Source organism: Chlamydotis macqueenii, chromosome 1, assembly GCF_036417535.1.
Source record: "Chlamydotis macqueenii isolate bChlMac1 chromosome 1, bChlMac1.mat, whole genome shotgun sequence".
Taxonomy (NCBI): domain Eukaryota; kingdom Metazoa; phylum Chordata; class Aves; order Otidiformes; family Otididae; genus Chlamydotis; species Chlamydotis macqueenii.
The window spans coordinates 204,149,547-204,162,939 of NC_141556.1; the positions used below are offsets into that span (position 1 = coordinate 204,149,547).

Sequence of the window (13,393 nt, forward strand, 5' to 3'; positions counted from 1 at the left end):
CGCATTGGACTGCTGGCCAAGAGGGAGCTCCTGGATCCTGCTTGCACCTGCTCAGGCCCTGTCTCCCTCATGTTCCCCACCATTCATTACCCATCTCACCTGCCCTCACTACAGCCCAGACTACAAGCCTGTGTTTCAGCTGGCCCATCAGTACCTTCATACAGACGCTTCTTCAGCTTGAAAGGGGAAAGTTGGTATTCAGTAAAAGCCAGTTTCTGCACATTGGCTTCCTGAAATAAATACAAATTCCTACATATGTGCAGATCAAGTTTAATTTCAATACCAAGTGAAATGTCCAAGTCCTTCCAGGTCCAAGTCTTCAGGGTGTAGCAGGCTGCTTTGGCTGTGGGACCTTTGATGCTGAAGCACCTTGGAGCAAACTCACACATTTGTAAGATGTAGAAATGATATCCACATTGCTCTTTCATAACAAACTTCAAATGAAAACCAGTAGGTAAGCCACAGGGGATCAACATATGCATCCATATGACACATTAAAGCTGTAAATACATAAGCACTGGTTAGGATCTCTGGTCTCACCTGAAGAGCAGCAAAAATGAAATTGCAAGCACAGAACCTCATAACCTCCACCTTGCCAGAGATGGACCTGCCATCCAGCCTAAAAAGTGATGACCAGTAATAGGTAATCACAGGGTAGTGATGAAATTCATTATCCACTTCTCATTTGTATTCTGTCAGGCAAACCCTGCGTTAGCATATGGACTCTTCCCTGCTCTGTCTTGAAGGTGGAAGGGTCAGATATAAACTTCTAACTGGAAGTGACTTCAACACAAGACAGCAGGTTCCCAGTCCCAAAGCTACCTTCTATTTATGTGACTTCCAATAAAACATTTGAAATTATCCTTCTCATTCTTAGGTTAAAACCTCTCTAGAAAGGGGCAGTTTCATCTCATCTGATGAAATCTGTTCTATTTCTTTGCTCATTTGCACATATTTTTGTGGCAGCCTTAAAGCTTCTAGACTGTGCCAGATAAGCAAAAGCACGGTACACCAGCGCAGTAACGGTGCCCTCCCAGCATGATCTAAAACATTAAAATCCAGACCAAGAGAGATGGACATGACATAGAAAAGTTTACCTATTTTTAAAAGTCTTGCTCAAATCACTGGCTTCCTAGCATATAGTGTGGTCTAGACTGACGATAAGAAGGAATTTCCACAAGAGTTGGTAACACTCCATATACTCCAAAATTATTTGTTAAATCCATGGGCTATGTGTGTGTTGACAGAACAATACAAGCAGCATGTGGCTGACCAATATCCCGAGCAGCCAGATTTTTGGTTTTGGCAGCCTGCACATGCTCTAGCAGTTAACATCAGGAAAAAAAAAAAAAAGCAAACTGCTTTCTCTCAGGACAAGGTAACAGTCTGTCTTCTTAAAGTAGCCTTTGTAAAATAAATGAGGTCATTCATGTGTAGGCAAACAGGAGATGGCCTCAATGATAGAGCCTGTCTGAGGTATCCAATGCCTCCTTAAGGGTTTATCTAGAGATATCTGTGCTAATTTGTGGGTTTGGCCTGTGGGCTTGATTACGGATGTGGGGCCAAGATACGATCTGCCACTGTACTCACTGCCCCACAAGTAACGCTGCTCAAGTATTCAGACAAGCTACAAGATGGTGGGGCACAGGGACGCCTGGGAGGAGCAGGCATCTCACAGAGGTGAACAGCATCTGCTAGAGGGAAATGCATGGCCTCGAGGGCGGGTTATAACAGTCCAGATCCTCTTGCAGTTAAGCAGGATCAAGCATGTGAATAAGTCATGTGAAGAGGCACAAGATGAGGGAGTGCTCTGAGGCAGTGGAGGATGGGATGTGAATTTGTGGAGAAGCAGGTGTTCAGAAAAAAAAGAAGCTGAGATTTCCCCAACCCAATTTCTGCTACTGTTATGGGGAAGATTACCGTGCAAATACAGAGAGTTTCTCCAATTTGCCATTTGGGGACGCTTGCCTCCTAGAAGAAGCTCTTCTGTTCTTTGTGTGTGATTAGCTTTGGTTGAGGCAAGGAGACACATCGTTCAGTTTTAAGACCATTGGCTATACAGAAAGGTTGGTTAAAATCACTTCACCCCTTGAGGCGATGTTCAGAAGAGGATTTTTCCCACAGTATGTCACCACTCAGTAACCAGTACAAGGAACGTGGCCTGTGCCTCTGTATCTCAGGCATCTACAAAAGGAAAGAGATTCATCTTTCTTCTGAAACACTGGAGATGAACCTTAACTTGTTCAGTGCCCTGATGGTCCTAGTGATGACACTCAGTCTAGAGGCTGAGAGGATGATATAGCATGCTTGTATGCTCAGGGTAAAATTACTCCCAGATGTGAGATCAAAAAGGAATCCCCCCAGCCCCTGCCCTCGTCAGGTCACCCAAGTTCCTGCAAGCTTTTCATCTAACACATTTATTTTACTGCCTTGATGATGTCCTTGCTTTCTCCTGCTCTCTTTCAGTTGCCACATATGGGAAAAAACTTATGGGGCTTTTCCAGCTTGTTTCTGCAGGTGTCAGGCATGGGAACATCCTGAGGCTATGGAAAAGTCTGTGCCTGTGACCAAAGGGTTCCTTTGCATGTTTTGCTGTGAAGTTCTTTGCACTCCTCAAATTTCTTAGGTGAATGGGTTCAAAGTACTTCACTAACTTAAAAAAAAAAAAAAATTTTTGATGACATTCATTTATTGTTTCCTGACATGGGCAGGGACATCTTCCACTAGACCAGGTCACTCAAAGCCCCATCCTACGTGGCCTTGAATACTTCCAGGGATGGGACATCCACAACTTCTCTGGGCAACCTGTGCCAGTGCCTCAGCACACTCATAGTGAAAAACTTATTCCTTATACTTAACCTAAATTTACCTTCTTTCCATTTAAAGTAATTCCTCCTTACCCTATTACTACATGCCCTTGTCAAAAGTCCCTCTCCGGGTTATTCATATAAAACAGCAATTTATCAAAGTTTGATAGTAAATGGTAAATGTGACTCTGGTTTAACAAGATTTGATGGCAAGGCACACTGGATTATTTGCTGCATAGAGGACAGGGTCAGACAAAACTGTCAGAGAGACCCTCCCATTGAGTCATGAGGTTCAGAAAGGACCCCCTTGCTCTCTAAACTCCTTCTCAGAGAGGAGTCTAGGCATGGCTGGATCCAGTCTTAGTCTCAGGCTTGACCAATGCTTTACGTCCAAAGGATTACATGTGCACAATCAATCCTTTATGTCACTTAGCTAAGATTTCAAAGTTGAGCATGCTGTTAGTCACTTACCGAGAATCTGTTGTGACAAGGAATCTCTCAGCCTCGAGGGGTAACCTTGAGAGGCGTCCCTACTCAAGGGGAGATCCCAACATGCAGGTCACTGCTGTGCAGAGGAGCTCAAAGGGCTCCTGGGCTTCTCACTATTTATGGAGTAAGATAATTGACTCATAGCCACATTTGCACATCAACTGTAGATGTTAGTTTCTGCCAAATTTGGCTTGAATCAGACATTAACCAGCACTGTGTTTAGGGGATTGCATCGCCATCCCTTGGCTATTGCATTGTTATCTGTCTCTCCTGAATCCACTTTGAGCTGGATGCAGCCATCACAACCAGATGCACCCATCACTGACGGTTATCACTTGAGCAGGGTTACGGGAAAGTGGTCAGGCTGGAGGCAGGGGGGAAGCATACCGTCACATGAGGACAAGAATAAAGAAAACAGTCATAACTTGTAGGATTAAGTTACCTTAATAACTTGACAAGAACTCGGCAGAATGTTTGCTTTTTACTTTCTGGACAAAGCGTAAGTTTTAATGATTAATTTTATCCACTAGCAAGGGCATATACAAGCTGAGCGATTTCCTGGTTCCACTGAGAGCAGTGTCAAAACTCCTACGGATGTTAAGTGGATTCATAAGCACTCTGCTTTCTGACAAGGAGCCATAGTTTTAGTTGGAGTACTGCCTCTCGTGACATTTTGGAAGGCTCATATTCCATGGGGCAGTTGTGTTTCACCAGAGGTGACCTCAGGCTATAAAAGAGAAGAGGGTAGGAGAGGAGGTGCATTTTCTCTCCTCTCCTACAACGATCACAGAAAAACTAGCAATTCTCTGGGCGTGGAAAAGGACCGAAACCAGCACGAGCCTCCCCTTGCCTTCAGCCATCTTTCTTCTAAAGGTTAAAGAAGGTTGTATGTTGGGAAGTGTGATTAGGAAGATGTCTCTCCTTCTTTCTTTTTTCCCTTCATGAAACAGCTGCACACTCAAGCTCTCTCTTGAGCTCGCGCACACGCTGGCTCCCATAGATGCTTCCATCTTCACCCTTCTCCAGCACTAAAGAGCATTGTCCAGAATGAGGACAGAAAAGGGACAGAAGATTACAAGAGACAGAGGAGCTGGCAGTCGCTTTGTTCTCCTTTTTTTTTTTTTTTTTTCCACGCAGGGGTAGAGGTAGAAACAAGCAGATAAAGCCCAGGATACAAGCAGCTGACTGCAGCTGTGTATGCCTGGGGTATCTCTGGAAATCAAATGTGTTCCTGCAGAACTGAGGATCAGTCCCAGAGGACCTAAAGGGAAGTCTGCAAAAGATATGATCCAGTTCTTCAGACCAGCCCTATATTGACAAATAACTTGTCCACAACTACAGCAGAAACTTCTACATCAAAAATCACCTAATTCTTAGTTCAGCGCTATAAATCCACGAACAACTTCCTTTTTTTTTTCCCATTTACACCAGTGAAATATATTCTTTAGTTATTTTTATTATTTTAAAGTACCTTTGTAAAATGGTAGAATACATTTAACATCTGCAGTTAAGAATAAAATCTAGGTTTGACATAATGGCAAATACTATCAGAAAAATGTGCTTCTCTATTTTGTCTTCAGCCTCTACTGCTTATTTGCATTTATCCCAGGACTACTGCAAAATCCAAACAAAATTCTCAGCACACATCCATATATTAACTTGTCTCTCCTCAGCTCTGCTTCTCCAAAGCAAGAAGCTTCTCCAGAGTGAGAAGCCATCAGAGCCATGGGCTTGTGCACATTTGAGGAGCAATGTGTGAAGGACAGAGAAGGGAAACTAGCATTAAGCCAAGCAAAATGCAACTTTGGGACTGGAAGGGAAATAAAACCATTCAGAGCTCTGCCTTACTCTCAGGAGGCCAGTCCTATTCAGAAACAGATGTAAGCATGAGCACATGCATGACTCAACGTTCTGTTTTTAATTTGGGCTAGAGTCAGCATTTCCAAGAAAATTATCTTCTCTCATAGTTGTCCTGGTTTTGGCAAGAGCAAGAAGTTAAAATACATATCCATGCTTCCCTGCAATTGCAAGCCATTCTTAAAAAAACCAAAAAACTCTGCATAATTTTTCCATTTTTAAATGCAACTTTGCCTGTACTTTTGCTGTATTTCATGTAGTCCTCTTGTGCTTGCTTCAAATAAATCAATCATTTTTAACACTGCACAAAATTATTTGGCAGCATTATGAACGCACCAAAATGTGTTGACAAAACGACAACCTGCACGTCATGTTTGCAATCCTCTTTGTGCCTTCTGCTCATAGACAAGATGGCCAATTTCCAGTCACAGACACTCTTGCGATCAGGATCTCGGAGCCACATTACACCACAACTTGGGCATCACTAGTGCTCTGTTTCTTTCCACACTTAGCTTCCTGTCTTTATTTCAGTGGTAAAATTGAGGATAGAAAAGTAGAATTGTCTTCCATGATACACATAACTAACCTATGGGCTGATTAACTTCAAAAGATGGTTTAATAAATAAAGAGAAATGCAAGTCATGCTGCAGTTTTCAAATTTTGGACCATTTTTCGATAGCTATTAAAAGAATATTGTTAAAATATCAAGTGTTACTGAAATAAAGTTCAATTTTAACTCTGTTTGCAAAATTTAAACCCATGCAATTACATAATTCCAAGGACCTAAAATCGTTGAAGAACTTTACTGGTTTGGAGAAGTATTTACTCCTTAAGATAAAGTCTTCCAAGAAAAAGGGGCTCGTAGCTTCAGGATGCTTCCTGAACACCCCGAGCACCTTACTGTCCATGGTGCCAAATCCCTGCAGCTCTCAAAGCACTCCTGAAAACCAGGCTTTGTCTGACTCCTCTCAGATACTCTTTGAGGTGACACTCTCAGGAATAGCCACCCTTGTGCCAAATTCAGGCTTGAGTCATTAGCTCAAGATCATAAACTAAAACATCCGCAGAATGTAGAGCAGACACAGATACTCTGGCCTCAAGTATTGTTTTTAAACTGACCACACAGAAGAAAATAGAGACCATAATTGTTAAACCCCATTGGTTACAAGCGACACCTGAGTTTTTCAAACAATGACTTTTTTTACTGATTAGAAATAGGCTTTTATACTTGGATCCTGATTTATCTTTAGTTAAACACCACTTAAATCCATGTTAAGTCATTGTGTTCTTGTCAACAGATTTTAGATTGAGTCAGCTCTATGCTCCCTACAAAGGACTATTTACACTCTTAAAACAAATACCATTTTATAAGATCGTTGGATAGAGAGCTGTGCAAGTGAATTTAATCAGGCGTAACTCACTTCTTAAGAGCCACCAAACAAGCTTGAACAAACGGTACTCAGTGTTTGGCAGAAAAATATTTCCACCGGTTTCCCCAACCCAGAGTTCAATAACGTCTGGAAAAACACAAAAAAAAAGTTTCCCCTCTGGAGCACGAGTAAACAAGAGGTCAGTTTAAGCTCTACTTAGAGAAGTTAAATGTGACAGCGATACATCAGTCACCTGAGGGGTGGGGGGAAATGAGGACTGTAGCACTTACCCCATCCTGGCTGGGCTGGAAGTTTCTCAATACTGTGCACCAACGAGCACAGAAGATGCGTAAAGAGAGAGGCAAGTGATCATCTGTGCTGCAATCCGGGTTAATAAAAGCTTTGGGAAAATTGCTTTGGGACCTTTGTCTTTTGTTACTCAGTTGAAAACAATGACGAACAAGCATGAAAAAAGCTGCAGCTAAAAAGGCAGCTGTAGCACTACCTGCTCAATATCAAAATAAACACATTCTCAGTTAATTTTGAAATTTAAGGCGGGGGGGGGGGTCCAACCACATTCAAATCCTCTGTAGGTCAAGAGAAAGTTTGGGTTTTGGTTTTGTTTGAAATGACATTTTTCCAGCAGACATTCAACTTCAATAAATGCTCCTTTTCATACAGAAAATAACTCAGCACAGCCTCTCCTATGAAAATATTTTTCTCCTGGCACAACCAGGTTTCATTCCTAACCTCAGACAGTCTGACTACTTTGAGCACAATCAGCCACTTCTACTGACTAAATAAATACAAAAATAAATTCATTACCTTTCAAAGCAGTTTTCTACAGCTTTCATAACACAGAAAGAAGAAAAAAAATTTTAAAATAGGATCATTTTGTGCTACTTCCTTTCTTTAATTTTATTGTCAAACTAAATAATTAATACAAATACAAAGCTACTTCACTCTATTAAGATTAAGAGACTTTACAGTACAAAATTCCCTGAGATACAATATGTAACTTAAAGGATCACTTAGTTCTCTATTCCATTTATACCATAATAAAAAATTAATATTATTTCTTCTCCTTATAAAAACCAGAAGATAATGATCTTCATTTCTCTCCTTCCACACCAATATTTTAAGGCATGGAATAAAACACTTTTTCAAAATGTGTTCACAAAGACTTTTCTACTTAAAATAAAAAATAAATTTACTTAATTTTTACAGATGGATTATATACATCACCTGCAATATGTTGTGGAGTCTGGTATCTGATCTACCATCCAATGTGCTTAGGCAAGTTTTTTATTCATCATTGAACTTGGGCTCTACACAGTAATTGCAAGTCCTTAGCTTGTAACAGTACGCTAACTATGAGACTGTGCAGTGGATGAGCCAAAAACCAGCACAGATTTATAGAGATGTTGTATTACTGACTTCAGCAGCTGTAGACCAAGGCTGAGTTTCCTCCCAAATCCAGAAGGAAAAGTATGCAATGCTCACATAAGAACTATGAAATTAGAAAAGGCTTCTTTTTTTTTTTCTCCCAAAACAAGCGCTCTGCAATAATTATTACAAGACTGCAGTTTTCATTATACAATTCTTGAATATACTCAATGCATAACTTACAAATACAGCAAAACGGTGTCACCAATGGGTGACTTACATCTTATTCAAACATGATCCTTTAATTATTGCATAGCTCTTTTCTGAATTTTATAAAACTCTAGTTCATCAAAGATTTCATCTGCTTTTCTTAGAGAAGATGAGAAAAACAAAAGTATTGATTGTAATCTTTGGAAATTCCCATGTTCCCATAGCCTGCTTTTCTGCCTGTGGCATTACTAATGATCACACAGAACTGTGCGCCTGGAAACTTTCAGAAAATGCTAAAAAATTCAGAAGGACTGAAAAAAATGCACTAGTTTCAGCAGACTGATAAAAAGTAGTGCAATCTTAAATATTAGTTTTCAAAGACTGCTCACTGCTTTTAAGATTAGAGGTTATATATATAATTTACTTGAACTGTGATAAAAACTAAACAGATTAAAAGGACAAAATCAAGTGGAAACAGCTTATATTATCCTGATGCTCAGCCATTACTGGTAACGCTATACTATTAGCAATGTCCCTTATTGCTCAAGTCAAATCTAATCCTATTCTAACCCAAATACAGCTCACCTGTTCTGATGCCCAGCTTTTAATTGCAACTGACTTTCTTCCTTCTCCACCTGTTCTGCACCCATGATTTTATTCCAAGTGAATTCTCCAAGCATATTTCCATGGATTATCCATCCCATTAATAAGGAGCTGGATGAATCCATTAATCACTTGTGCAGGACCCTTGTGGGTTATCATTTTTTGCTACCAAATGTTACAGTTGCGAAGGGCAAGGAGGGCTCAGTTTCATGAGGACCAGTAATTGCAATTGAGGTTTCTTTCCAAATTTCGCCGTGCAAGATCACAACTAACCAAAAAGCAACCATAGGCTGACGACTAGGAATATCTTACTCCAGCAAAACGGTAGAGTCTGAAAGACAGTAACTATCATAAATGTTCCCGGTAGGCACTGAAAGAAAGAAGTTTTACCATAGGAACCATTCTATTGATTAAAAAACTGAGCTGGAAAAAACCTCAAAATCAAAAGGAAAAAAAAAAATCTTTCCCTTTTCATATTCTTTCCTCACATAATCTGTATTTTACCAACAATCTATATCTTGCTCTCTACAGCAATTTTCTTTTTGAAAGGCAGTGATTCCGGACTGAGGTTTGGGGGTTTCTTTTGGAAATTATTATTTTACAAACAGCAAAGCAGTGTTCTGCTACCTGGCAGAATTTTCAAAAACGTGAGCCATAAACCAAAACAATCGTTACACAACAGGACAGTCTAAAGATACTAGAGAAATAAGTTAGCCTTTCTGTATACGTATCCAATACAGTAATAAAAACCCTGTAGCTCTGAGCCTTTCCCTGCTCTTTCCTATATGGCAGTAATTTTGCAGAGAGAAAAAACGCAGACTCCTGTAAACATTCCTGAATAAAGGGAGGGTGAAAATGGTCCAACTTCTCTTCTACAATCTGTCTTTTCCTGTACTTATAGCTGTTCTCCACTTTAATACAGGATAAATGTGCCTATGGTTCTGGTAGGCAGCAGAAGAAAGACTCTGCATCATCTGAGCTGTTTGTTCCACTCGGATCCAGTCCTCTCCACACACATTTTCCTAAACTGAATTATTATTTGGCTCAAAGCATTATTAGTTGGCTGCAGCAATTTCAAACATTGCTAAAAAGTGCTACCGTACCATTACATTCTTACGTTCAACACTTGCAGCTCAGAATTTGTCTGCAAATAGCTTTCACACGCATAACAATCAATGTTAAAAATATTCGCTACTGTCTTCGGAGTACAGAAAGCCAGTACTGATCATGTATCCCCTGTAAGCAGAGGAAAGTTTCACCGTCCAGGAAGCTGTCATAGCTGACGAAATTGGTTTCAGCTGTACGGCTGAAGAACTTGGCATTGGTTATTTATGTCGAGCTACACACAGCTGCAAAGGTTTCAGATCTGGGCAACTTCTGGAAATTTAACTTTGTTCTTGAAGAATCATCTTGTCTGATGTTTCTTTCATAATTTTGCACTATAATAAAGATCTTCCTTTTGTAGGCTTTTCACAGCTTGTTTATCTGTACCTGTATGCTGCTCTCACATATGACACAGCCTTCTGCGCACTACCTTAGCTAATGATCTCTGCGAGACTCATCTGTCCCCATGCTCTGGCGCAGTCCGCTGCTGGCACAGGCCAGTCAGGAACATCAGCTTTCGAACCAGCTGGCCAGATTTCGCACTGTCTTGATTTGATTCCCAGCTGCCCTGACGGCCTCGCAGACCTTGCAGAAATGCTCGTCCCAGAATGAGGTGACGTGGACCTCGTATTTCTTCCTCCAGGCAAAATACCTCCTGTAGTTGGGTTTGTTTTTGTCAAGGAATTTCAGGTAGGTGGCCAGCAGCTGGGGGCTGGGGAAGTCGTCAACGTGGATGAAGGAGTCGGGGGGGATGAAGCGCTCATAGTTGGCCCGGCGGGGGCCGAGGACGACGGGGACGGCGCTGGCGGCGAAAGCGTTTCTCCAGAGCTTCTCAGTGATGTAGTCAGTGTGCTGGGAGTTCTCAAAGGCCAGGTAGAACTTGTAGGCCGAGACGGTCTCCACCAAGCCGCCCTCGGCCAGCGCCAGCCCCCGTGCCCCGTACACGTCGATGGCGAGGTGCTCCTTCAGCTGGCGGTAGTAGCGCACCCGGGCGTGCTCCTCGTTCCAGTTGCTGATGACCCAGGCCACCAGCCGCGTCTTGCGGGGCAGGACGAAGGGCCGGGGTGCCGGTGGCGGGTAGAGGTACCCATAGGGCACGAAGACATCCGAGTCGCGCCGGTAGGACATGGTCCAGTTGAAGAGGCCGGCCAGGCCCCGCAGGCCGGGCGAGTGCGAGGGCGACTCGAAGTTCATCCACACCCAGAGCTGCCGCGGGGGCCGGGGCGGGGGTCCGCGGGGCAGCCCCTCGGCGCCGTGCAGCGCCAGGTCGCGGTGGTGGAAGAGCACGGCCTGCGCCTGGCCGTAGCGGCTCCGGTCGGCGCTCAGGCGGCAGCCGGTGATGTTGTAGCGCCGCCGGCAGTCGGCCATGCTCCGCGGGCGGCCGAAGGGCTCCCACCACAGCAGCACGGTCACCTCGCCGGCCCTCCGGTCTCCCGCCGCGGCCCGCGGGGCCGGCTCCGGCTCCGGCAGGCGGGCGTAGAGGGCAAGGGCGGCGGCGGCGCCCAGCAGCCCGGCCGCCAGCGCCCACCGCCAGCCGCGCAGCCGCCGGCGCCACCGCCGCGGGCGCCCGGGCCGCCCGGTGGGGCGGCGGCGCGGGGCCGGCTCCATCCCGCCCGCTCGCTGCCGCCGCTCTGCCCTCGGCGGCCGCCGCGGGGCAGGCGCAGGACCGGAGCCGGCCAACGCATAGCTGCACCCCGGGCTGGGGGGGCCGGGGATGCTGCTGCTGCCGCCACCTCTCAGCCCCCACCTCCTGCCCCGGCGGCGGGGAGGTGCCGGTGCCGCGGCCCCTCCCGGCCGTGCCGGCCCCGCCGCATCCCGGCCCCGCGGCCCCGCCCTGCCCCGCCCGTGCGGCACCGCCCCGCCCCGCCCGTGCGGCACCGCCCCCGCCCCGGCCGCTGCTCGGTCAGCGGGCTGCCGGCTGCGCTGCGGAGCCTCATCCCCGCCCCTCCGCGCGGCAGGGCCCGCGATGGCCGCCGCGGGGCTGGCTGAGGGGGCCCGGGCAGGTGCTGGCGATGGCGGCCCTTGCTCCCCAGCCTGCTGGGTTGCTCGTCCCCGGCGGGAGGCCGCAGGGGGAATTCGTGGCTCCGCGCTCGGGAAGGGCCCCCTCTGCCCCAAGGCCAGACCCTGGCACGCGCACAAGGAGGGGTGTGGGGACAGCTCTCGGGGGGCTTCGGGGCACCCGCACCCCATGAGCGCAGGTAGCAGCGTGGGGCAGAGGACAACGGGCCCAGCAAGGCCGAGGCAGCCTCCTGCCTCCCTGCCCTCTCGCCCAGGAGAGAGCAGGCCCACTCTGCTGCTTCCCACGCACGTTCTCACCTATTTCTTCCAGTCCACGCCTGAAACAGAGGTTTTAAACTCCAGCGAAAGGGTTTTCCCGCACCAGCTGAGCTGTGGCTTACGTGCTGTATTCGGTGGCCTTGCAGAGAAGTACTTTGGAAGAGGCAGGGGAATTTCTTTTATAACAGTGGCAATTTAGAGAGTGAAGTTGAGAGGAGGTTTGAATAAATCATTTATTTAGCAAAAAAAAAAAAGACATGACAGCAGCCACAGTAGTTTTGAATTCCTGATACATTCAGTTTCAAGCACCTCTAAAAGGATTAACAATTTGGAAAACTACAAGAAAAGAAATTAAAGAAGAGGATTTTTTTTTGTCCTTTTAAAGCTTTCTTTGAACCACATACAGTAAAATTTTAAAATCTCACAGCTGTTTAAAAACTACAAAACCTGGTTACCAGAAAATTCCTCTGTTTCACAGAGTTGGTATGAAGAAGTACATCAGATAGGCTCAAAACTTTTTTTTTTTCCCAAGACATTTGCTTCGGTGAACTAAGAGATCATTGATTCACACAGTTCAGAGACTGTTTGTACAGAACTGGAGTGTCCAGCTCTGACACTATGCGTTTTCATATCCAACAGGTAAAGATCCAAGGTCCTCTAATACAGATCTACTGAAGGCAGTAGAGTTACACCAGGCATAAATTCTCACTGACCACTTGGATTGCAGCATAGCTTTTACATACCACATAGGTCAAGGCCCTATGATTTGTCTCTGTATTAATAAAAAAAGGTATTCAAGCCTGTTTACCCCCCAAAATAAAGAATAATTTTGTGTGAGTTTGTTGTTACATTAGTAACTAGGTCGTGTGCATCCATAAACTTATTAATGCTACATAAAAGCACTTGCAGAATTCTGTTTTCCATGTTGTAAGCACTCATAAAATACAAGAAACGCCAACAGCTGTGCTTATAGTTGGTATCTTTCTGCCTCTGCTCCAACGTAGTCTTGGTTGGAAGGGATCTCTGGAGGCCACAAATCCACCTCCCGCTCAGAGGAGCAGCATTGCCAGCGCTGGCCAAGGTGCCCACCTAGGTGCTGGCTGGACTAGCACCAAGGTGTTGAAATTATTCAAGGATAAAGCCTCCACAAGATGTCTGGCAGCCTGTCCCCAGGGCTGTGCCACCCTCTCGGTGAAGATTTTTTTCCTAATGTCCAGCCCTGAACCTCCCAACCTGTAATTTGTGGCTGTTGTCCCTTGTTACAGCCAAAGAGAGTCTGGCTCCATCATC

General features: G+C 45.0%; 1 protein-coding gene across 1 annotated transcript; it reads right to left on the minus strand.

The window, feature by feature from the left end:
- Positions 1-10,192: 10,192 nt before the first annotated feature.
- Positions 10,193-11,449, minus strand: FUT4 (fucosyltransferase 4). The gene has a single exon (XM_010129020.2). It carries the CDS (start codon positions 11,432-11,434, stop codon positions 10,337-10,339), a length of 1,098 nt encoding a protein of 365 aa, XP_010127322.2. The 5' UTR covers positions 11,435-11,449; the 3' UTR covers positions 10,193-10,336.
- Positions 11,450-13,393: the final 1,944 nt, after the last annotated feature.

Coding starts and splice junctions, on each gene's coding strand:
- FUT4 (XM_010129020.2), bottom strand. CDS start 11,434: ATGGAGCCGGCCCCGCGCCGCCGCCCCACCGGGCGGCCCGGGCGCCCG.